Source organism: Anarhichas minor, unplaced genomic scaffold, assembly GCF_050575085.1.
Source record: "Anarhichas minor isolate MPS153535 unplaced genomic scaffold, ASM5057508v1 ptg000027l, whole genome shotgun sequence".
Lineage (NCBI taxonomy): Eukaryota > Metazoa > Chordata > Actinopteri > Perciformes > Anarhichadidae > Anarhichas > Anarhichas minor.
In genome coordinates, this window is record NW_027466473.1 from 3521054 (window position 1) to 3542884 (window position 21831).

Here is a 21831-nt window from a genome sequence, read left to right on the forward strand (position 1 = left end):
CACTTGAGCAAAACAGGAAACGCTTTATAGATCTGATTTGGTCAATGGGCCACACTTATACAGCGCTTTTCTACCTCAACATACAAAGCGCTTTACAATCTCATTTACTGAGACACTGATGGAGACGAAGCTGCCATTGAGTCAGCCTGTCAGTGTCTCACTCAAGGACACTTCTATGTGAGGGCAGAAGGAGCCAGGGGAAGTGATTTACACAACTCTCTGTGCTCTCTATCAGTCACTACCTAGTCTACCTCCAGTAATGTGGAGGGACGCGTCAAACTCTAGCTCGCCTCCCCGGCACCAAATACCCGCAGAGCTTTCCGCGCAGCTTGTTCTGCCATGAAGACGCTAGAGAGCCTGCAGGGGGTTGCATTTAAAGGAGCGCACCCGCAGTGAAGTGCACTCCAGAGAGAGACTGTGAAGCCCATCCTGAGTAGACGTAATGGTAGATCTGTATGTATGAGCGTGAGTGTGTGTGTGTGGGCAACAAGGGAATGTGAAAGCTCTTTTCATGCGCCTGCATGTATGAGATTATGTGTGTTTTATGGAGCGCAAGTAATGACGTGTAGATATAAGTAAAGCACATGAACCTCTCCATGGCAGGAAGAGTCTTTGTTCCCGTGCTCATGAATATCTGAAAGCATCAATTATTTAAAAAAACGTTTGAGGTGGAAAGAGAACTTTTTTTTCTCTTGCACAAAGAGAACCTGTGAAATGATAAAGTCATTAGCGTTGCTGGATACTACCTCGTTGTGTTTCCGGGCCGAGTTGAGCCCTCGGGAGCCCGTGGAGCCTCTGGATGAGGAGCTTCCTGTGGTCGAGCAGTTACTGGACATCTGACTCCTGGAGAGGTAACCGGCCTTACTGCTGTACGGCACCATCTCCTCATCTGAGGAGGCAATAGTGACAGACACGAGACGGGTAACAGTGAGGGCTGTTAGTCTGTGAGGCAGTGCAGCCTCTTAGTAGGGAAATGGTGGTTAATATATATATCTGCTGGAGAAATGACAGTTTGAAGCTGCTCTAGGTAAGAACGTTTTCATGCAAAAACACCCCCTGTAAATTCCTCCCACTTGTCTATATGTAATCCCAGCATGGTGTATGGTTACTAGCTGCAAAGGAAGTGAATGAAAAGGCCAAAATGTACGACTTTCTTTTAAAAAGCTGTGATTTCCTGCAACAGCGAGGCATCGTGTTGCAGGTTTTCAGGAACTTGTGACTACGGCATTTATTCAAGCAATGATCCAACAACCGGTCACGAACACAACTCTTTGTGTTCCAGCCAGTCTCGTTTTTCCTCTGCTGCGTAACACTGTGGGAGACGGTACTGCAGTGCAGTAGCAGGGCATGACACAGCAGAGACGTGGTGTACACTGAACATCTGAGCGTGGTTACCACACTGGACACGTTTTGTCTTTTTCATCCCATCTCTGATTTCTACAAGGAGTGACACATTTCAGGAGGAACATGCTCTCTCTGTGCTACGTCATCTTCTGCCGCCCGTAAAAACCTAATGAGGACTGAAATGCTACACTCTGCCTTACTGTCGGTGTGTCTTTGTCCCGAGCCTTTCCGTTGGTGGCTGCTGCTGCTGCTGTATTCGCTCCTCTCCAGGGAGGACAGAGCGCCGTTCACCGCGTTGCCGGCCTCCACGCACCCCTGGGGGCCCCCCAACCTGTCCTCCCCTGGGGGCGGCTCCGGAGGTGGGGGCAGGTCTAAGCAGAGAGCGGAGGGATAAGAAAACATGCATGAAGAGTTCTTGTTGCCTTTTTTAGTCGATGCATTGACACTGATTTTAGTGTCAGGTTTCTGTTTTCTGACATTGCTTTAAAAAGAGATTTCTTGTTTTAGTCTTTAGTTTGTGCAGAACTGAGAGAACCGGAGAGACTCTCCTTCAGAAAACAGAGCAAATGTGTTCAAATGAACACCGAGGGCTCTGATTGTGTGATTCATAGCCAGTTGTGCAGTTTAATCGGTTACTGGACCCACAATGCAGTGCTACTTTAGATAATTCTCATTTGCAGCTATGGTGAGTGCAGTGTGTCTGTAAGCTAACATCACTAGTCAAAGCCATGCATAGAACCAGGAGCAGAGTTGTAGGTATTCACTCACAGCATATCGGCGTGTACGTGCTGGGTTATCATGGGGTGCATTTATTCACTCACTGACAAAGAGCAATGAATAGCAAAAGAAAAAAAAGCGCAGACGAGATTTTCTCTTCTGCAGCAGAGCTGCAGCTTCAGCCTCTGAGAACATGTGATTCACGCTGAATAGCTTTATTTCGGAACTCTTTTTCCGATATGTTCAATAACACGTATTCAATTTGAGGAAATGTCAACAATGGAGGCGTTATTGTTCCCCATATCCCTGAAGCGACCGTATCTGAACCCACTCACCTCCTTGCACATCTCTTCTGTACGCTGAACTCTTTGACACCTTTTTTTTCACGCGTGATTTTTGGTTGGGAGGAGTGCACGTATCTGCTGGGGATGAGCGGCCGTGCACTGTGTGAAGACAGGAAAAACAATCAGAGTGTTTTTGTATCCCTCCACACTCAACACAGCATTTGATGTAGTCAATGCATGTGGATCAACAGCAGGGTGAATGTGTACATGAATGCTCAGCTCTCATGATCTTATTTGCCACTGTGCCTTTCTGTGTGTGCGTGTTATGTGCAGGCTCGTCAGTCAGTCTCTTTACCGGGTGTAGTCGCGCTGACGCTGTCTTCATTCAGAGCTGGCCCCTGGCTGTGGAGGCAGCGATGGGCAGGACTCTGGCACTGCAGCGTGCCAACCTCCGGTGAGCCGGGATGCTGTTGGCCGGAGAGGTTTGGGTTGGACTGGGTGAGCAGCGGGCTCGGCGCCTGGGGAACTGGCAGTGGACCGCAGGGTAACCTTCTGCTATGGGAAGTAAGGGCAACGTGTTACTGGAGAGAACAAATCAATGGAGGCAAAGCTTTGGTTCACAGTGAGGTTTACAAAAACAGAATAAACTGGGTGTATGATTTGCATCCTCTGTTTAGCGGACTTCTCCTGTTTCCAGTCGATCTGCATCATTGTTATTTAAATGGTGAATTTCACATCTGGCCATGGGATTAGCCATTTGGCTAACAATGGTCAATGTGCATTGTTGCCGATAATCGAGTTCTTTCTTCTGAATGTTAAAAAATGATTGTGTTGGATGTGTGAAAAATGTGCAGCTACGGTGTCAAAATGCATTATTATCATTATCATTATGCATTAGTGTATCTTTTTCTCTTAGTATCTAAAGTTAGCTAACATTAGCCACTTTAAGCTACCGGTCATACCAGACCAAGGAAGGCTGGAGAGGCAAATGGAATTGAGCACTTAACATTTGTGACAAGACGATTTTCTTATTTTGTCTTTAAAAATGTACATAGTTGCTTAAAGGTACAATTAAATAACTTTTTGCGAATTAGATAATGCTAAAAAAAGAACCTTCTTTTATGGAGGAATTTCTCCATGTTGACAGATTTATCTGAACTAAATGACATTATAATAATTATATAATGACCATTGCATCATAGCATCCTTCTGTTAACTGAGCAGAGAACAGTGGACAGTAGAATCTTCAGGGAGAAAAGCTAATACAAAGCAGAGAGGAGGTTTGCGTTTAGTAAAGCAGACGACTGTGTTTGTGCATTAGAAGAGTTCAGGGTGACGAGTTGATGTGGATTAGAATATGAACCTCCCAGTCAATGCTCCCAGTTCACATACCGTGAGAGCTGCTGGCCGTCCACGTGGTTGAGGCGGGGGAGGTCATGGGGGGCTCGGCTCTCCTCGTGAGGCGACGGCGTGAGCGTGGCGGTGGACTGGTGGCTGTAGGAGGTGGCCGGGGAGGAGGCATTGTTCCTCTGCGGGGGACAGGATCCATCCTCGCAGCCCTCCATCAGGTAGGTCCTCTCCGGGAGGGGGGGACACCACTCCTCGTCCGAGCTACACAGACAAAGAGCAGCGTCACAGCTCGATGATACAGTGTATGAGATGTAGCTCGATCTTAACCGTGTGTGTGTGCTCTTAAACGACATTGTTGAGCCTGTTAGCTCACTGGCGACTTCGATTCCAGCTGGCCACGAGGCTACTTAAACATTAATGCTGTTCTTTCAGGCGACTGAGAGGGCCTTGCCATTGGCAACACTGCAGGAGACTGAGCTTCCACTTGGGTGAGATTGCTGCTAGGAGCGTGAGACAGAATGATAGTTTGCTCTGTGGTTGCAGAGAGCGAATGGAAAGGAGGAACACAGCAAACTGTGTCGAGAAAACAGCTTAATCACTAAAAGCAATTGACCGAAGCCGAGGTAATTGAGTTGTTAAGGCCGGAGGCAAAAGAGCCGCGTTGGGTTCGATACGCAATGTGCCTGTTAGAGGTGACGCTAAGTCTAAATGATGGTGCAGCAGTGTGATACAAATTATAGAGATGTGTGTGTGTCTGACTCACCCTATGTCCATGTCCTCGTGCTCGGGGGGCTGGTCGTCCGGCTCACTCTGTTCCAGCTCTCCAATGGGGGGAGGAGGGGGCAGCGCCTCCATCCAGGTCAGAGACGGGGTCTTGACGGCCTTACCCATCGCCTTCTGCTTGGGCTTACTACCTGTAGAAACACACAGAGGAACACTATGATTCTCTGGAGGAAGATACCTTTTTACATTGAGCTGAATTATCTTGAGCATAATTGACACATGATATATATCACAGCTGGAAGATATGAAAATGGGTATGAGTTAGGAGTGAAATGCTACTGCAAAAGATCTACTTTCATTTGATCACTGAAGAAATAATTCATACAACTGCAAAGGCCGAGGGTAGAATCAAAACCAGATGAACAGAGAACGTAGTATATTGGATACTCTGCTACTTATTATTATATTTGTTGTCCACTAATCTCATTATTTTTTTCAATTGATTATTCCACCGTTTGATGGTAAAATGCACCAAATGAATGCATTGCTTGTGTATCTGACCAACCAGGGCCGGACGATATGAAAAAGACAATATTTTTGACCAAATATCGCACCTTTACAAAATATTTATGAAGATATTTTTGATAAATAATCATCAGTACTGTGGATATAATGACTGGGTAAAGGTAAACAATAGATCAGCTAGAACAGCCTGGTACATCACTTTACTGTAATGCAGCCTGGAAAAGACATTAATGTGATATTACAATCTCTAAAATCTAAGGTGATTTATCTATTCCCATATGACAATATCAATATAATATTGAAATATTGCCCAGCCCTATAACCAACAATCTAAAACCTTAAAATATTCACTTTAATGTCACATACAACGAAAATGAGCAGGAAGTCGCACTGAGAAGCTGGAACTGTAGATAATTATCGGTATTTTGCTTGAAAAATTACTTAGTTATCAAAATAGATGCAGATAAATAATTTTTGCGCTTTACTAATCATTTCAGCTCAAATTAAAACAAATAATTATTAATAAATGTGAAAATAACAAAAGCTAATTAACATTAGAACAGCTAAAAGCTTCCGGCAGAAAGAAAGGTCGGGAAAAAAGAAGCATCGCTGAGAACTAAATACGCTGGTTGTGTTGTTGAGCTACCAAACACAGCAGTAGGTCCCCGGTGCCCTCCTCACCATTGCAGCGGTCCGGCTGGGCGTACTGAGCTCCGGACAGCCCCGGCTGGGCGATCCAGTGTCCATCCTGCTGCTGCTCGCCGCTGTGGACAGGTGCCTGAATCTGGTTGGTGAAAGGCATGATGGAGGTGGAGGCGTAGGGAGCCGTGGAGGCTTGCTGGGCGTAGGCGAAGCTGTGCGGGTCTTCGTTGGTGGCGTCGATGGTGCTGTAGATAGGCCCTTCGGTGGAGCCGTCTATGCTGTACTTCTCCGTCTGATTCAGGTAGTTGGAGATGCCTGCGTCTACACGGGGATGGAGGTCATGTTTAGCTTTTCTTGCTTTGTTTTGTTGCATTGAGCGCTTCTACTTATCACCACACTTTGATGCTTTAACTTAATGAAACAGACGGACGTTCATATACCGTCTCTACCAAACTATTGAGTGGAAGCAGCCTCCTACCGTTGTAGTATCTCTCAGCTGTGTCGTGATTGCTGGTGCAGCAGTTGACTGCCTCTTTGCCGCTGTGGACCAGGTTGGTGGTGGGCCAAGAGTCTGCCAGCCACGGGTAGTTGCCCATGTTGCCTCCCAGCACGCCGGGCCTACGGAGACATTCTGGCTTTAATTTAAGACGTGGTTGGACACAGTGCAGCAGCAAGGACTGTCCGGATGGAAATACAGCAAGAACAGCAAGCAAAAGGCTGGATAGAAACATTTATTCATTCATTTCTATGAATTACTGTGAATTTAAACAGATTACAGATACACAGCAGGATATAATTACCTTCCATTGAGTACTGTTCCCTCTACATGAGGGAAACCAACTGCAGAAGACAAAGAGACAAAGAGAGAGTGATGAGAGGTGGTAAACTGACTCGTGGATGTTACAGTTTTGGAGCCTATTTTGTCTTTTAGTTCAGTGAAGACAATACTTAACTAAACAAAGATCAGCTGTTCTCATTTCCTTTTATTGAATGTAATTGTTCTGTTATTTGCTGAATAAATCATACATGCCCCTAAATGTATGAAAAGAAATGCCTTGCACTACAATCTCAATGCCACCTTCCAAATGACCAATCCCACGACTTCCCTAAGTGCCAGACGGCAGCAACAGAGTCATCGATAATGTACCGTTCTACATGTGAATCACTCCTCCTGACCTGCTGGTGTGTAGGCGAAGGAGGCGGTGTAGTGGCTCAGCTCCTTCCTCTTCTTGCGCCGGCAGTAGATCCAGACGCTGAAGCCCATGAGGATGACCCAGCAGGCTCCACCGATGCCCGCGATGAACGCCGGCTGCTTGACCACGCCGGTGATCTGCTCGGCCAGACTCACGCTGCTCTCCTCGCCGCCGTCGCTGGTGCTGCTGCCGCCTCCGCCGCCGCCGCCTGGCATGGAGGGCTGTTCAGCTGGCAGCTCTGGGGGGAGAGAATGGGAGGGGGGAGGGCAAAATAAGACAACATCATAAGAACTGAGGGAGTTCTATGTTATCTGTTGATCTGTTGTATTTATCCAGCCAGTGTATTTCAGTGTATTTATTTGTATGTCTTTATTGTCTTTAAAGCCAAAGAGAGCATCCAATTAAAACCTAACAATGTATCCACAGTAATAGTACCATTATAAGACATTTACAAATGATGATAGAAATAGAGCAGCTAAATGATAACATCAGCATGGTAACATGGTCAAAATGAAAATGCTAACATGCTGATTTTTAGCAGGTAAACCATTTACCGCATCCCTGATCTTAAATTAGGATATTAGCGTGCTAACATTTGCTAACTAGCACTAAGTCCAAAACACAGCTGAGCCTGATGGGAATGCCATTAGTTCTGCAGTGTCTAGTCATAAACCAAAGTATTGGAACGATTCGATTTTGACCTGATGATGATATTTTAGCGACTGGTTTACACTCAGATGAAAAGTTAATTGATGACTCGGATCCTCAGGAATCATCCTCTGGGGACCATAAATGTGTGTACAAAATTGAATGGCAATCCATCCAACAGCTGTTGAGATTTTTCAGTCCGGACTAAAGTTGTGGACCGATCGGAGACTGTATCTAAGAAGTGGACATCGTCACTGTGACGTCACTCATCGGTTTATGGACTATTTTGAACAGATGGGACACGAGAGGGTGGAGCTAAGTACAACCGACGGTGAATAAGACATTTTTAGGCAACGAGAATGTTACAATTAACTTTCATGAAGTGAAAACACACGCAGTCGTAGCTACCTGTCAATCACAAGGTAGCCCCGCCCTAAAGCATACCCTGATTTCTGGTCTATTTGACTCTAAACTCTAATGGTGTGTGAATGTTGTATATTATGTTAGATAGTCCTGATGGGCAGGTGGCACCATGACATGTAGTGTTAAAGAGCTTTGAGTGGTCGGAAAGACTGTACAGTCCATTTACCATTATTTATAAATGTAATAATGTCCCCCCCCTCTAACAGAAACAAGGTTCGTCTGTAGTGCACCTGCATCTTGGCCCGCTCATATTTCTACATCTGTTTGTGTCACTGTGGACTCACTGATGAGGACAGACACCGGCTGACTGCGGGTGCCGATGCCGGCGCCGGTCACCGCCGCCACCTCCACCTGGTACAGCACGCCGGGCATCAGGCCCTTCAGCGCTGTGGACAACGTGTTCCCGTCCACCGTCCTGTTGATGAAGTAGCGTGTCTGGTTGTCGCCGCCGCTGCTGCCCACACACCAAACCTGGTGGGATTCACAGAGATGGCTTTGAATTCATTAGGCGGCTCATTTCGGGCCTCTGGTTTGGCTTTGTGACACTTTTAAAAATCAGTCTCCTATCAGTCTATAGGGCTCAGTCGAGGGTGTGTTTGCATGTTCATTCACTGACGAAATAGTGAACTACATTCTGCAATATTTCATCACTTTGATCAGTCAGATATTCCGTGTTAAATGTACAGTAGACATTGAACTTGACCACTAACCAGTGTGCTCGGCTCTACGTTTGAAGTCCTACCGAAACAGCCTGAGGATTTTTCTTTCCCTTTGAATTGTTTTTAATCTCTGCATGTAACCTGAATGAACTAAATATTAGGGTCATCTTGTGACCGTCCAGAATCCTCCGAAAGCCCTCGGCTTCCTCATTTGTGACTGGTACAACTATAATTAAGGAAATCTCATAATTCATATGGATTTAATGCAAATTTCGTTTAAAAGGAAGCGTGCCGTAGTAGGATTGTGTTGTCTAGCAGTCGTTGCTGCCTTCAGATGAGAACGCAGTGACACTGCTGAGGCGTGTTTACCCTGTACTCCTGGATGATGCCGTTCTGCATCTCGCTGGGCGGAGGCTCCCAGGAGACGCTGATGCTGGAGCTGTTGCTTAGCTTCACTGTAACCACTGTGACAGCTCTGGGTGGGGCACTGGGGACTGGGGGGGGGGGGGGGGGGGGGCGACATCATTCATGTCATTACAGCAACATACTTATGGTGAGCACAATGACAAGTGAGTACAAAACTAAATTTAAAAGGCAATAAAAGCGAGGAGATAAAAAAGACAAGTCGAGAAACATGAAAGTGAGCTGTAGCAGGAGAGAACCAAGTTTGATCTTTTTCTTTAAACATTTAATCATGTTTTGTTTTTTCTTTTGACAGACTAAGCTACTCAGGCAGGTCGATCCAAAGTCTATAAGAAAAAAAAAATCTCTCTTGTTTTTAATAGACTTTGGATCAACTCATATCAAACTGCTGAAAACCTCGGGCTGCAAAAACCACAGTGTGTGGAGCTGAATTTAATAGAAACTGGGATCAATATAAATGAACCCAAAATTGCAGAGGATATAAAATTAACCCCAAAATGAGATAACGTTACTGAGATTCATGCGGTGCCAGACAGGCTAATGAACAGCCATTTCCAAGGCCCTGCAATGTCAAAGAAGAAGGGCCTGGCCTGGTTTATTAACAGAAGCTTTTCTTTGAATCTCTTCCTGGTACGGACACGTTTTCAGAAGTCATCAGATTCATTACCCTCCTCCGGGGTTCGGACCAGTAACGTTCGGCTGTCCTTTCCCTGGAATTCGTCGAAATAGGGACGGATCTTCATCTCGTACTCGGTTCCTTTGAGCAGGCTGGTGAGGACGGTGATGCGCTCGGAGGGGGAGTTGATGTCCTGGAGGAGCCAGGTTCCCCCGCTGGGTCGGTAGAAGAGACGGTAGCCCTGGACGTACTGAGACTGACGGTCAACCTTGATGAATCGAGGGGGGGGGGGGGGGGGGGATTAAAAAAAGATAAGAGAGAAGAGAAGTGGAGAACTGAACCCCCAACCATCCCTACGTAAAGCATAGACCCACAAAGAGCCACTCACAGTCCAGGACACTCGGATGGAGGCTGTTGTCAGCGTGACGGGCTCTTGCAGCTGGACGGCCACCTCTCCCAGCTCCCTCTGCACTTGCCTGTGGTCCACTCCCTGACCCGTTGGACTCACATCTGAGGGGAAACACACACACTCCTCAAAGGGTTGCTGCCGATGCATTAGCACACACGACAGCGGTGGTGTTCTTCACACGAGTCTCCATGTGAGTCATGAGAGAGGCGCAGACTGACCTTGGGTTCTGACGGGCTCAGAGATGGGGCTCGGGTCACTCAGGCCGTAGGCGTTGACGGCTCGGACAATGAACAGGTAGATGGTGTTGGGGAGGAGGCCGGTGATGGTGTGCGTTTCCATCTTGACCATGTCGGCTACAGTCTGCCACGTGCTTCCCGCTGATTGGCTGTGAGAGGAAAGCAGAAACAAATGATTCAGTTTTGGATGCAACATGATATTTAATGAGCAAACTTGATCTTTAACCTAATCTCAGTCCATTCATTCTGCCTTGCATCGTCTGGCGCTTGCTGTTACACTGAAACATCCTGAACATCACAATGTTTCCTCAGACAGAATCTATGCAGCATTTTAGATTTATTAAACATATTTATTAAGAAAATAAACGGTACAAAGTCAGACATCCAAGACTCCAGATATATCGTCAAGAAAGATAAATGACAGACTCAAATAAAAATGAGGGAGATGAATGTGAGAGACGAAGAGAGAGAGAGAGGAAAACTAAATAGCATGACAGCAATGATGTACTCAATGGAGAACTGCTTATAATATATAAAAGCATGGTAGACAAACCTGTCTTATTATTTACATGTTTTAGAGACTGCGTTAAAACCTATTAAATGGGATGACAAGGCATATTTAGATTTGTGTATGTGAAATTAATCTCGAGTGGCCAGTGTTAAAATGTACATTTTCATATCTGTCCAAATTATTAGAATGCAAACAGTTATTAAACAAAGGTCATTAGGCTATTATTACTCCTGCATTAATGTCTAACAGCATTTTACTCTTGTAGTTGATTAAGGTGGAGAACAATAAAATACTCAAGTAAGGTACAAGTACATCACATGTGTACTTAAGTACGATACTTGAGTAAAGCAAGGCTCCTTTAGTTACATTCCACCACTGAACCAGTGTCAGTACTGCTTTGCGATGCTGATTTGATGTGCAGCCGCACAATTTAACCAAAGCTTGAGAAGATCTCCAGGCGATAGCGGGATCTATTTTTGGCTCCCTCTCATATTTCTTATCTGCTAAACAATAGCAGATGTGAGCAAAGTCACTGAGAGAAGTTTGTGCTCGTGAGAACATCTTCAACTGATGCAATTTGCCGTCCTGATGAATAATGTAATGGGGCCTGTAAGAAGCCGCAGCTGCCGGTGGGAAAGGAGGGCATCTTCTTAGCCTTGTGGCACCCCCCCCCGATACATTATCCTGCCGCCACTCATCCCGCCTCTTCCTCTTCCTCCGTGAATCCACTGTCACCTTGGTAGAGCGGCAGTCACAAAGGCCTCTCCAACCATTTCTTTGACACTTTTAGAATTCCCCCAAGGGTACTGTGGGGGTTTGTGGTGAAGGAGCTTCAGTAGTGCTGAACTGCACAATTAGACCAAAGAGGAAAACGACTCATGAATACTCATCTTGTGTGTGTGTGTGTGTGTGTGTGTGTGTGTGTGTGTGTGGGTGTGCAGGCCGCCCTATGCTGGAGCTGGATTCAAGGTAACTTTGTGAAGGAGTTGGGAGTTCACACACAAGGATGTGACTCCAGACAAGAGAAAGTGAATACAGTCTCACCAGGAGTATGAAACGTCTGCCATCTTACATTAAATAAACACTGTTACACCTTGCATATGTACACACACACACACACACACACACACACACACACACACACACACACACACACACACACACACACACACACACACACACACACACACACACACACACACACACACACACACACACACACACACACACACACACGTGCCCCAACCCTTTGCTCTTCTCTGTACTCTCACAAACAAACCTCAGCTCCCCAGGCAAAGACATGTTATTGCAGACATCCCAGCGGTCCCCTCTAGCTGCTTTATAAAGAATCAGCGTGCGTTACTTGGAAACGCTCCGCCGCTGCCACGGGCCACGGTGGACGTCTGGATCTGATTAAGCTCTGCCGGTGTTCTCCTCTATATCGAGTCGGAGGGACACGTTTCTTCATAACACCATCCTATCTTCATCTGGAGGCCTCCCTCCATCCGTGGAGCCGCCTATCCTGCTCAGCTAAATCTACTAACTAAATCCCCCTAATTAATCCAAGCTGGACTTCCACTCAAGTGGCACTTTCTGCTGTAGTGCATTCTGGCTCATGAGTGTACAAATGAGTCCTCTCGCATGCTTGTTACATTGCTGACATATTTTGAATAATCTTGCCTGGCCAAACCTGAAGTTAAATGCACTCCTGCTCGTACATTTAATCCATGAAATTGTTCTGTTGAGTTTTTGTCTTTTCAAGGTCTAATACTAATGAATACGTGTGGCAGCACGACTATCTTTAAAGAACTGCAAAGCATGAAAGAATTGCATTAGTCTGGAAATCAGTGAAGATGTTTTAGTGTCCCGTAATGAAAAAGGTCTTCTGTTCTGACAAGAAAGATGCTTTTACATTCAAATTGTTGAATTTCAAGATATTCAACACAAGAAGAATACAGCCTGGACTGTTAAATAAAGAACATGTATGATTAGAGACAAAAGTATTCTCTGAAATAGCAGACGGGTAAAGCAATGAAGATACTCAACAACGAGGGAACGACTGCGTGTCTTAGATTTTGGGGAACTCACCTGAAGGCCTCAATGATGTAGGCGGTGACGGCTGCTCCCCCCTCGTGAGCGTTGGGTTGCCAGGTCAGAGAGACGCTGTTCTTGGACACGTCCGTGACTATGGGTTTGTGCGGCGGACCCGGGAGCTGGAAGGGCTCCGCAGCCTGGGCGACCGACGGGTCTGCACTCTCTGGAGGGTGAGGGAGGAGACAAAGATGGAGGCAGGAAGGAGACGAGACATCAACATGAGCGTCTCATAATGTCCTCTGTGTAATCTAATGCTGACTGAACATTTGCATCAGCGTCGCTGCGGGCCGACTTCCTCACTTCTAACAGACTTCACAGTTTCTGCTTCTCATAACAACTATTGGATCTTAACGAACAATCACGGCGCTAATAGTCAAATAACAACCTTATGTGTCATCAGAGCAGCTTGTTACTCCATTTAATTCCCTGTTTTTATGTTCATTCCGTCTCTTTCTCTTTATTCTAAAGCACGTTGTGCTACATTTCTTGTATGAAAGCTGCTATACAAGTACGGTGTTTAATGCCACTGATGCAATCTCTCCAGCTTGAACTCTTATTTAATGCCTGATGGGTTGTGGAGAAGGTAAAAAGAGCAGAGCCTCACAAAGCAGCGTGTGCTTTGAGCTGCAGCATCGACCGATATCTCTCGATTGTGCCCTGACCGAGGCCGTTAGTGTGTTTCAACCTTTATTCATCCCAAAAAAGGGCCGGCTCTTTGTCAACATCATGCTTCACATTCATACACTTTCCGACATTTATGTTTGCAGTCTGCCCAGCAACAGCTCCGGGACCCGCATAGGTTCATTAGACCTGGCAAGATGTTTCATTTGAGCAAATAAGAAGTCACAAGGAGCCTCGTTACTTCGACCTTTTAGAAATATCTCATATTGACAACTATGCTCTAATCTGCAGTCCTACTCAAATCTATAACTAATAACTTCACTGCTGTTAATTCAAACAGTGAAGTGTTTCACAGAGACTGTTTCAAAGTTAGCCAAATTAATAATAGTGCAGAAACAGAAGAGTGACAATCAGATTCAGATTCGGTTTTCAGCTGTGCAAAAGGTTTATTCAAATAAATTGTCTTCAAATAATTTTGCATATATAGCTGCTAGTCATTTGCATGCATTTAAATCACGCAGAGACAATTTACCTTTGACTGTGAGCACTCCACTCCAACTGGTCTCTCCACTGGAGCTGGAAGCCAGGCAGGTGTAGACCCCGGAGTCCGTTTCCTGGCAACAGCGAAATGTGTGTCATTAGTTTAGTGAGAGTGAGCTTTGGATGCTACGCTAATGAACCCATTACCAGTGATCAAGACTAAATGTCATATCTCTCAAACCAGAATGTTTGCACTCAGAGTTGTGAGCAGAGGGAAAGCTGGCAGAGCAGAGAGCTGTGATCCACACGCAGCCGACCAGGTGACTCTTTATGCTTCCACATCACAGTCAGATTGGCTTTTTCACAATCCGTTAGGAGCAGCTAGCAGCTCCTATTGGTGCCGACATCTTTAAAAAGTGCATCTGTAGCACTGTCAACAGCCATTACGTTCTGTCTTTCTGCCTTTTTCCTATAATTCTAGCACCATGATGAGGTCAAGGAAGAACCCTCTCACCTCCGCAGGCATGGAAATCCCATTCATATCGATATCTCAGATATCGATATCCCTCTGGTAAACCACCATAAGTATGTGTCTGTCTGTCTAATACATTATTATATACTTTCTTGACATGAAAAATGATCATCACATGTGTAATTTATGCCACAATTCAAACAGGATAAAATAATGATTTGTCTTTCGTACATATTTTTCCCAACGAGGGAGAGTGGAAGACGAGGGACTTTGCCTCTCTATTGCTGACAGGAGGGACAGAATCACTGATGCATAGACAGACAGGAGGACATCCTACACAGGTGGAGACACACGGGGCCTTATGACTATGTCAAAGGTTTGGATGTGAAGTAACGACCTGACTGTGAATCATTTGGATGTCTTTTTCTGATACTTCAGTAAATTGGTAATGATAGAAATAATAATATAATATATTATTAATAAATATTCTTCTATGTTATGATGATATTTAAATTCCAGCCAATGTTTTTTTTAAAGTGAAATGCAGCATTCAGGCACTACATTGGTTATGTTTATCTAAATTTGAAAGTAAGTGCATTTCCTTGGGCATCAATTATTGTTTATTGGATAATTGTTAATTCAATTCTCATCTGGCAAGCCTTAACATAGCATCTGCTGCTATTAGCTGCGTTTACTCTGGCCATTCTGTCATTGATAGTGACTTTATTTTATTTTTCATAAATGAAATATTCTCAGTGGACCTATTTGAATTTAAAGTCAAGCTGGTGGCTTTTATGTTCCTCGTCTTCTTCCTACACGGCAGAGGAGCAGAGTTAAAGGAGGGATCAAAGGACAGAATTTTAATGAGCAGCTAGTGGTCCAGAAATGTCTGAGGAGCCAGTCTTTATATTCAACAGCTACTTAGCATTCTGGACATGCTATGAGCAGATGTAATTAAGAGGTGTGTGTGTGTGTGTGCGTGTGCGTGTGTGTGTGTGCGTGTGTGTGTGTGTGTGTGTGTGTGTGTGCACAAGTGACTGCTGCTGGCTATCAAATTTTTGGGGAGGCAAGCCAGAAGCTAGACGGGCTGTGAAATTGCTTACAACAGAGGGAGATGCTGGGGGTCTGTACACTGGGGAATGTGACACTGAGGTAGCAGGAGCAGTGCCTCTGAACGTCTTTCTGTTGCTTTAGCTTCACTGCTCCACGTCTTTCTATTTGTCTTTCTCCCGCTCTGCTCTCTTTCATTTCACTTCATCCTTCTTTTAAAGGTTAACTTTGCTATTTTTTAACCTGGACCTGATTTTCCCAATGTTTTAAGTGACTAATGGGGACAACGGTTTTTTGAAATGAGTCCAGCATTGAGCGAGACAGACAGAGAGGAGAAGTCTCCTTCTGAAATCTTGCGAGAGCCCTTCACTGGCAAAAACAAGACCTTTTAGCTTCCCCGTTTAGCGGCTGCCGTCTGCAGCGCTCTCCCTCAATACTGGAGCAGCTTCAAAAATTGTTGTCCCAATTAGTCACTTAGACACAAAAACATGAGGAAATAGAGTCCAGGTTGTAAAACATACTACAAATGGGCGTTAGAAGACGGAGGACACCAGAAGATTGTCAAGTGATACTACTTAGAATTAGTCTAAGTAGCACGAACACAGTTGTGAATTAAACACACTGTAGACATGCGGCAGAAGGAAATTCATAGACAACATTACTGTTTGGAAAAAGTAACCCCCTAATTCATTTAAATGAGTGCCGACGCTGAGTGCTCCGAAAAACAGTGGAACGAGGGTCAACTTTTGGTGCAACGCAAAGAAATGCCATCAAATACGTGCAAATGCTCATTTGTGGGGCATTACTTTGTAAAGTGAATGCCGTATTATACTGTGTACATCATGATCTCGCTATGGGGTCTGACATAAGACTTCAAACTCATCTGTTACTCCAACTGGATTAATATTTCATCATCCCACAATACACCGCCACCCTAACCCTTCTGCAACGCAGGGATGTGTTCAATTTGATGCCAAGTAGTGCGCCAAGAAACGTAGCAATGCACCAGCAGAGGAGTTTGATTTAGCATGTCTGGTAGGCCTCAGGGATAGTGTGTTGTGTGACGGTGAGAAACTGAATGTTAACTCTCCTTTAAAGCCCTGATTGTACTGTGGAATTTTGACAATGTTTGATGAGCGTGCCCTCGTATCATTGACCAGCTCTCGAGGGAGCGCATTCATGCCACAAGTCTGACATAAAAAAGAACATGCAGAGTAAAAAGGGCAGTCGTGCATGTATTGGTGGCCTTAATGCCCCATTAAAAGCAGCGGTGCACGAGAAAAACAAGCAGCGAAGAAGAAACAAGACGGCGGGTTCTCTAACATTCACAAATAGAGGCTTTGCAAAGGTTTTACGAGCTATGAAATGCACTCAAACAATGTGGTAAAAAAACAAAACCCTGTTTGTTTACAATAAAAGCTCCAGAGAGAGTAGCTGTAAAACTAGATAAATTATGAATTGGGCTTCATTAACTGCACATGGCGAGGGTAGGGGGACTGACGGTATTATAATGTTAACTGCACCTGTGAGGACTGCTGGCTCTCTAAATCGCTCTCCTGCTGCACTCTGTGCGGGAGTGTTACGGGGAATTTTAATTAGTTTTTCATCCGTTTTGCTGTAAGAGGTTTTCAGTCCTATGTAGTTCATCAATTTACATGCAGGACCCGTCCGCCGCAAACACAATCGGCCTTCCCTTATTCACTTAGTCTGCGAACGCAGCCCGTATTACTCCCATTGAAAACCTTATACATTATGCAGAGGATGTGCGAGGCATGGCCTATCATGACTAATGGCTCGCTGAGCGCTGTGCACGTGTGCGTCCGAGGCCGGCTCATCAGTAACCGCTGACAGACAAATTACTCAAGCCTAAGTGGCTTGTCAGAGCGTCCTGCAGGACAGGTGACTCTCCATCCTACCCAGCATCCCTCGCTGCTCCTCCTCCTCCTCCTCTCTCTGATGACCTTGAGTTGACCCGTGGGCCGGCTAACTGAAGGGGGTACAAAGCGGCTCCCCAGATGGTGGCGTTTGATTTGGTGGATGGGGAATCGGTGGAGAGGGCGGGTGGGGGTAAACAGCCGGGACACCTGACTATTAATCAAGCCCGGCAGCTCTGAGCGCTACGCGAAAAACAGATTGCTGAAAAATAGATGAGGGGAGGGGAAGAGAACGGGAGGGAGGAGCTCCACATTCAAAGGGGGAACAGTATTAATTGTTAGTTTGACTACATCTTTGGGATATTTCTGCTCTGCACTTCCTAGAAATCAGTCAAACAGAGTGATATGAGCTTTGGTGTCTTCTTCCTTTTCTTCGTCCACCACCTGCTAACTACCCACTCACCACAGGTATCAGCCTCCTGCACAATATAGCGTTCATAATGATGTCAGATCCTTTTTTAGGCGGGCGCAGAAGGGAAACGTGATTACCGGCTATAACACGGGTACACTGGGATTTAAAGTCAACACATGAACTCGATTTCCTCCTTTAACGTGATTACTCCCAGTAATCTGTTGTCTTCTGTCCGCGTAGACCTGCTCACGCTCTTCAGGCTTTGTTTGGGTTCCTCTGTTAGCTTCTTTTTACTCTTGCCACACACACACGTCAACCGTTTAGCAGAATGGCAGCACAAACCTCTTTAACCCCCCCAGCCCCCGAGCACTAGTACCACACACACACACTTCCCGTCTGTCCAGGACGTCTTGGCACCGGTGAGGGACCGTGGTAGTGTGTGTCTGGCAGAGATCCCAGGGTAATGGCATCTCCTCACTGCCAGGGTACGAGGAACAAACAGACCATCTGTCCCTCTCCAGGGGCCCCGATGAAATCCACTTCTTCACACTGATTATTTCAGGTTCAAATGGGTTTATGAAGTGCTGATTTCATTTTCATTTTTCTATTTTAAGGAAGATTGTGCTCAATGATAAGTGTTTGCGTTTCATACTCTTTTGATTTCAACTAACATAACTAACTGATATAGATGTTTAGAGATTTAAATTGATGAATCTGTTTATTACAACTAGTTTTGCCACTAGTTGTGCTCACCAAGTTAACACTTGGGATCTCTAACCACGGTGATGCGGCGGAACAATGCTGCTATCTTTGTTTTTCTCTTCCACAGAGGCTAAACTGGTGATCTGTTTAAAATGAGCCTGGTTGTTTGACTAATATTGTACACACTGAGCAATTCACTGAGTGTGTACAATATTGTACAAAAGTAGGATCCTGGTTGTGATAGAAAAACAACTCAAACATCTTTTAACCATGCTAGCAGCGTGGCTCTCTCGAGGGACGGTTGGTTGATCCATCACTGGGTCCAGACATTCATGGTGCCTGGTGTGTGTGATGATGTGTTGTAATGATTTTGATGAGGCTCAGACTTTTCATCTAACCATCCCAGCAGGTTGACATATGTGGTTTTGAGTGAAAGCTCTCGACCACTATTGGATGGATTCACTTGTAGAAACTTAGTGGAAATATCCATGTTCCCCTCTTAATGAATTGTAATAAATTAGTGCATCCCTTAACTTTGCCTCTAGTGCTATCTTCAAGTAAAACTATGAATTTGCCATAAAACTTTGGTTTATGAACATCAATTTTGACATTCCCATCAGTTCCAGCTAGTTTTTAGTGCTTATTAGCAAATGTTAGCATGCTAAAACGCTAAACTAAGACGTTAAACATGGTGGACATTATACCTGCTAAACATCAGCACGTTAGCGTTGCATTGTTAGAATGTGATCATGTTAGCTCACAGGACTGCGTTAGTCAGCTGCAGACTCTTAGTCGTGTCTTCTGCCATCATTACAGCTGTTGTTTTGTGTTATAGTGATGGACTCTGGTGTCCAACATCTGACATCGCTGACAAGCCCCGAAGTAAAGTGTGCGGAAGAACATGTCAAATGAAACAACCAGCTGTGAAACTATCTGTGAAATCCAAAGCCATACATACCAGCTGTTGTTGTGTGAGCTGTAGAACAATAAAATCAAACTGAGGGCATGTCTGCTCACTGTGTAGATTCTGATCAAACACAGCCATAGTCTACAGAGAACTTCAACATACTTCAAAAGCATGAGTCCTTCCAAGTTGGTGTTCTCAGCTGTCAAGTCTCTCCCTTTTATTCCTGCATGACATAAATATGACATAAATATAGTGTAAAATGCACTTCAGGCTCCCGACTGAGTCTCCCTCTCTCCTCTCCTCTCACTCAGCCTCCTGCTCCTCCGTCTCTACCTCTCGCTCCCATTCATCCACTCCTCACTTGCAGTGATGTATTGAGGATTTAATTACAAGTCTCAGCGATCGTTAATCATTGAGAACCCACAATCAATTAATGTGTGAGCCTCCTTCGAGTCTCGCAGAGGCTGCAGTGACCTCAGGTGCTACTTCATACCCGGGAGGGAATTCTGGGCGGAATGGATTTCATTAGCGTGGAGTAAGACGATGCTAACGACTGCTAATGGGCTGGCGTGCTCATTATCCTGGTGATCACGCCTCACAGATGCGGCTTTGCTACTTTCCCCACCTCTCTCTATCATTTGAGTCACCGGTAAAAAATGTCCCGATACTTTCCCTGCAATTAAAACTGTGTGTTTTATCTCGTGGAATTTAGAATTTGGTTATCTTCCACGTACTGCATCATGTTTGATGTGCAAATCGTAATACATGAAGATCATGAATACATTTTAATGAGTTCCCTGGAAATTGTGATTTGATGGAATGAGAAGCAGTAAAAAATATACAATGAATTAAAATAAGTTGAAGGTCATCACAGAAGAGCTGTCAATTTAAAAGGCAAAATAACAATTAAAAAGTTTTCATTAGTCTGGGATAACATTAACTGTGTCTACACAAGTCTTTCATTCAAATACCTGGAGGTTGGTGATTTGGAAGGTGCCGTTTTCCATCAAGCTGATTCGACCATCGTTTCCCAGGATCCTCTGGCCGTCTTTCTCCCATTGGATGCTGGGGATGGGGTTGCCCATGATGTGGCAGTGCAGCTGAGCGGTGGAGCCAGGAGCTAAAGTGTGATTGGCTGGGCCCTGTCGTATGATGGGCGGGAGGCGGTCCGATGGTGCTGCAGGGACAGAAAACGAAGTTAGATGGTTTGAGATTCAACCAGGCAGCAAAGTCCAGGTCTCCTCTGGTTGTATAGAAGTCTATGAGAAAATGACTCTACTTCTCTGTCCATTTATAAACGAGCAAGAGAAACTCAAGAGCACCCAAAACAGACGCAATAATACACTCCAATCAGACTGCAGCATTCACAATCTAACCATTGATTAACCATCAATCATCAAGTACTCTCAAATATTTCCCACTAGAGCACTGGTCTTCAGAAACTAGATTTTATTTAAAAATCATAGGCTAGATGGAAACATTACATCTCACCTTTTGCTTTAAATCCATTACATGTTTTACTATTAGGCCTGTATGATATGATTGATGTGTTTTTTGGGGGGTTATAAATGACTGGTAACAGTTTTGTTATCATTGTCCTGGAAGTCATATCTACAGACATAATAAAGTCAACAGATGCTCGGGTTACCAGTCTTTATGTTGGTCTGTAATACTGTATCCCAGCCTGCCCTGCCATGTGAGATGTATGAACATTCATCCCAGAGGCTCTAAAGTCTCCTCTCTCTGGCCCGGCTTCAGTGCTGCATGCAGATCGATGACAGGAAGGAATATGTTGATGCTTTTACCTTCTGTCACAGTGATGGGCCACTTGGGATATTCAGTTGTACCAGAATGAATACAATAACAATATCTATCATACGTAAAAGAGTCTTTTCAGCAGACACTATACCTTTGAGTAAGCATGGATTATTTGGAATATAGTCGTGGTGGATGATGGATTGTCTTTGTGTTATGGGGTGTAAAAGCCCACAATGTTATATGACAATGACCAGAAACCGAAATCTGAACTCGCTATCATGTAGTGAATAAGCTATTCACTATTATTCTATTCTTACATACTTCAATACAATAATTAAAACATCAACTGTATTCCTGCAAGTTCTTTCTATTACATTTGAAATGGATACAACGCATTTTGCTACCAGACAACTGAATCGTCGTTGGCAAAACACTGAGGAGGAATTAGACTTTTCAAAAACTGTGTGAAAGTCAAGTGTGAGAGATTTTTTGTTTGATCAAGGAAATATAAAAATAAATAAATAAATCTTCATTTACATGGGCTGCACCACTGGGCTGCACCACTGGGCTGCACCACTGGGCTGCACCACTGGGCCTGAAAGAGAAAAGCCTGCTTCACCCACAGCCTTCACAGTCACCACAGAGCAACACATGGACAGTAGGTAAGGCTGCTCTCCATGCCTTTGTGTCTCTATGTTCAACCTTCAATGTAAACACCGTGGTATGAGTGCTGCCAACGAGCAGAGTTCATCTTTAGT

The 21831-nt window shown here is 44.8% G+C and overlaps 1 protein-coding gene across 1 annotated transcript in view; it reads right to left on the bottom strand.

Annotated features, from left to right (window-relative positions):
• robo3 (roundabout, axon guidance receptor, homolog 3 (Drosophila)) overlaps positions 1-21831 on the bottom strand; it is a 175240-nt gene that overhangs the window by 12759 nt on the left and 140650 nt on the right. The window contains exons 9-26 of the mRNA XM_076101338.1: positions 20287-20492; positions 13951-14032; positions 12792-12960; positions 10175-10341; positions 9936-10057; positions 9599-9815; positions 8878-9002; positions 8134-8320; positions 6762-7016; positions 6386-6425; positions 6064-6203; positions 5625-5906; positions 4459-4609; positions 3738-3956; positions 2701-2900; positions 2397-2504; positions 1545-1715; positions 747-889 (exon numbers count right to left, since the gene is read on the bottom strand). Of these exons, the coding sequence (XP_075957453.1) occupies positions 747-889; positions 1545-1715; positions 2397-2504; positions 2701-2900; positions 3738-3956; positions 4459-4609; positions 5625-5906; positions 6064-6203; positions 6386-6425; positions 6762-7016; positions 8134-8320; positions 8878-9002; positions 9599-9815; positions 9936-10057; positions 10175-10341; positions 12792-12960; positions 13951-14032; positions 20287-20492 (2984 nt within the window). The remainder of the gene's footprint in view (positions 1-746; positions 890-1544; positions 1716-2396; positions 2505-2700; positions 2901-3737; positions 3957-4458; positions 4610-5624; positions 5907-6063; positions 6204-6385; positions 6426-6761; positions 7017-8133; positions 8321-8877; positions 9003-9598; positions 9816-9935; positions 10058-10174; positions 10342-12791; positions 12961-13950; positions 14033-20286; positions 20493-21831) is intronic.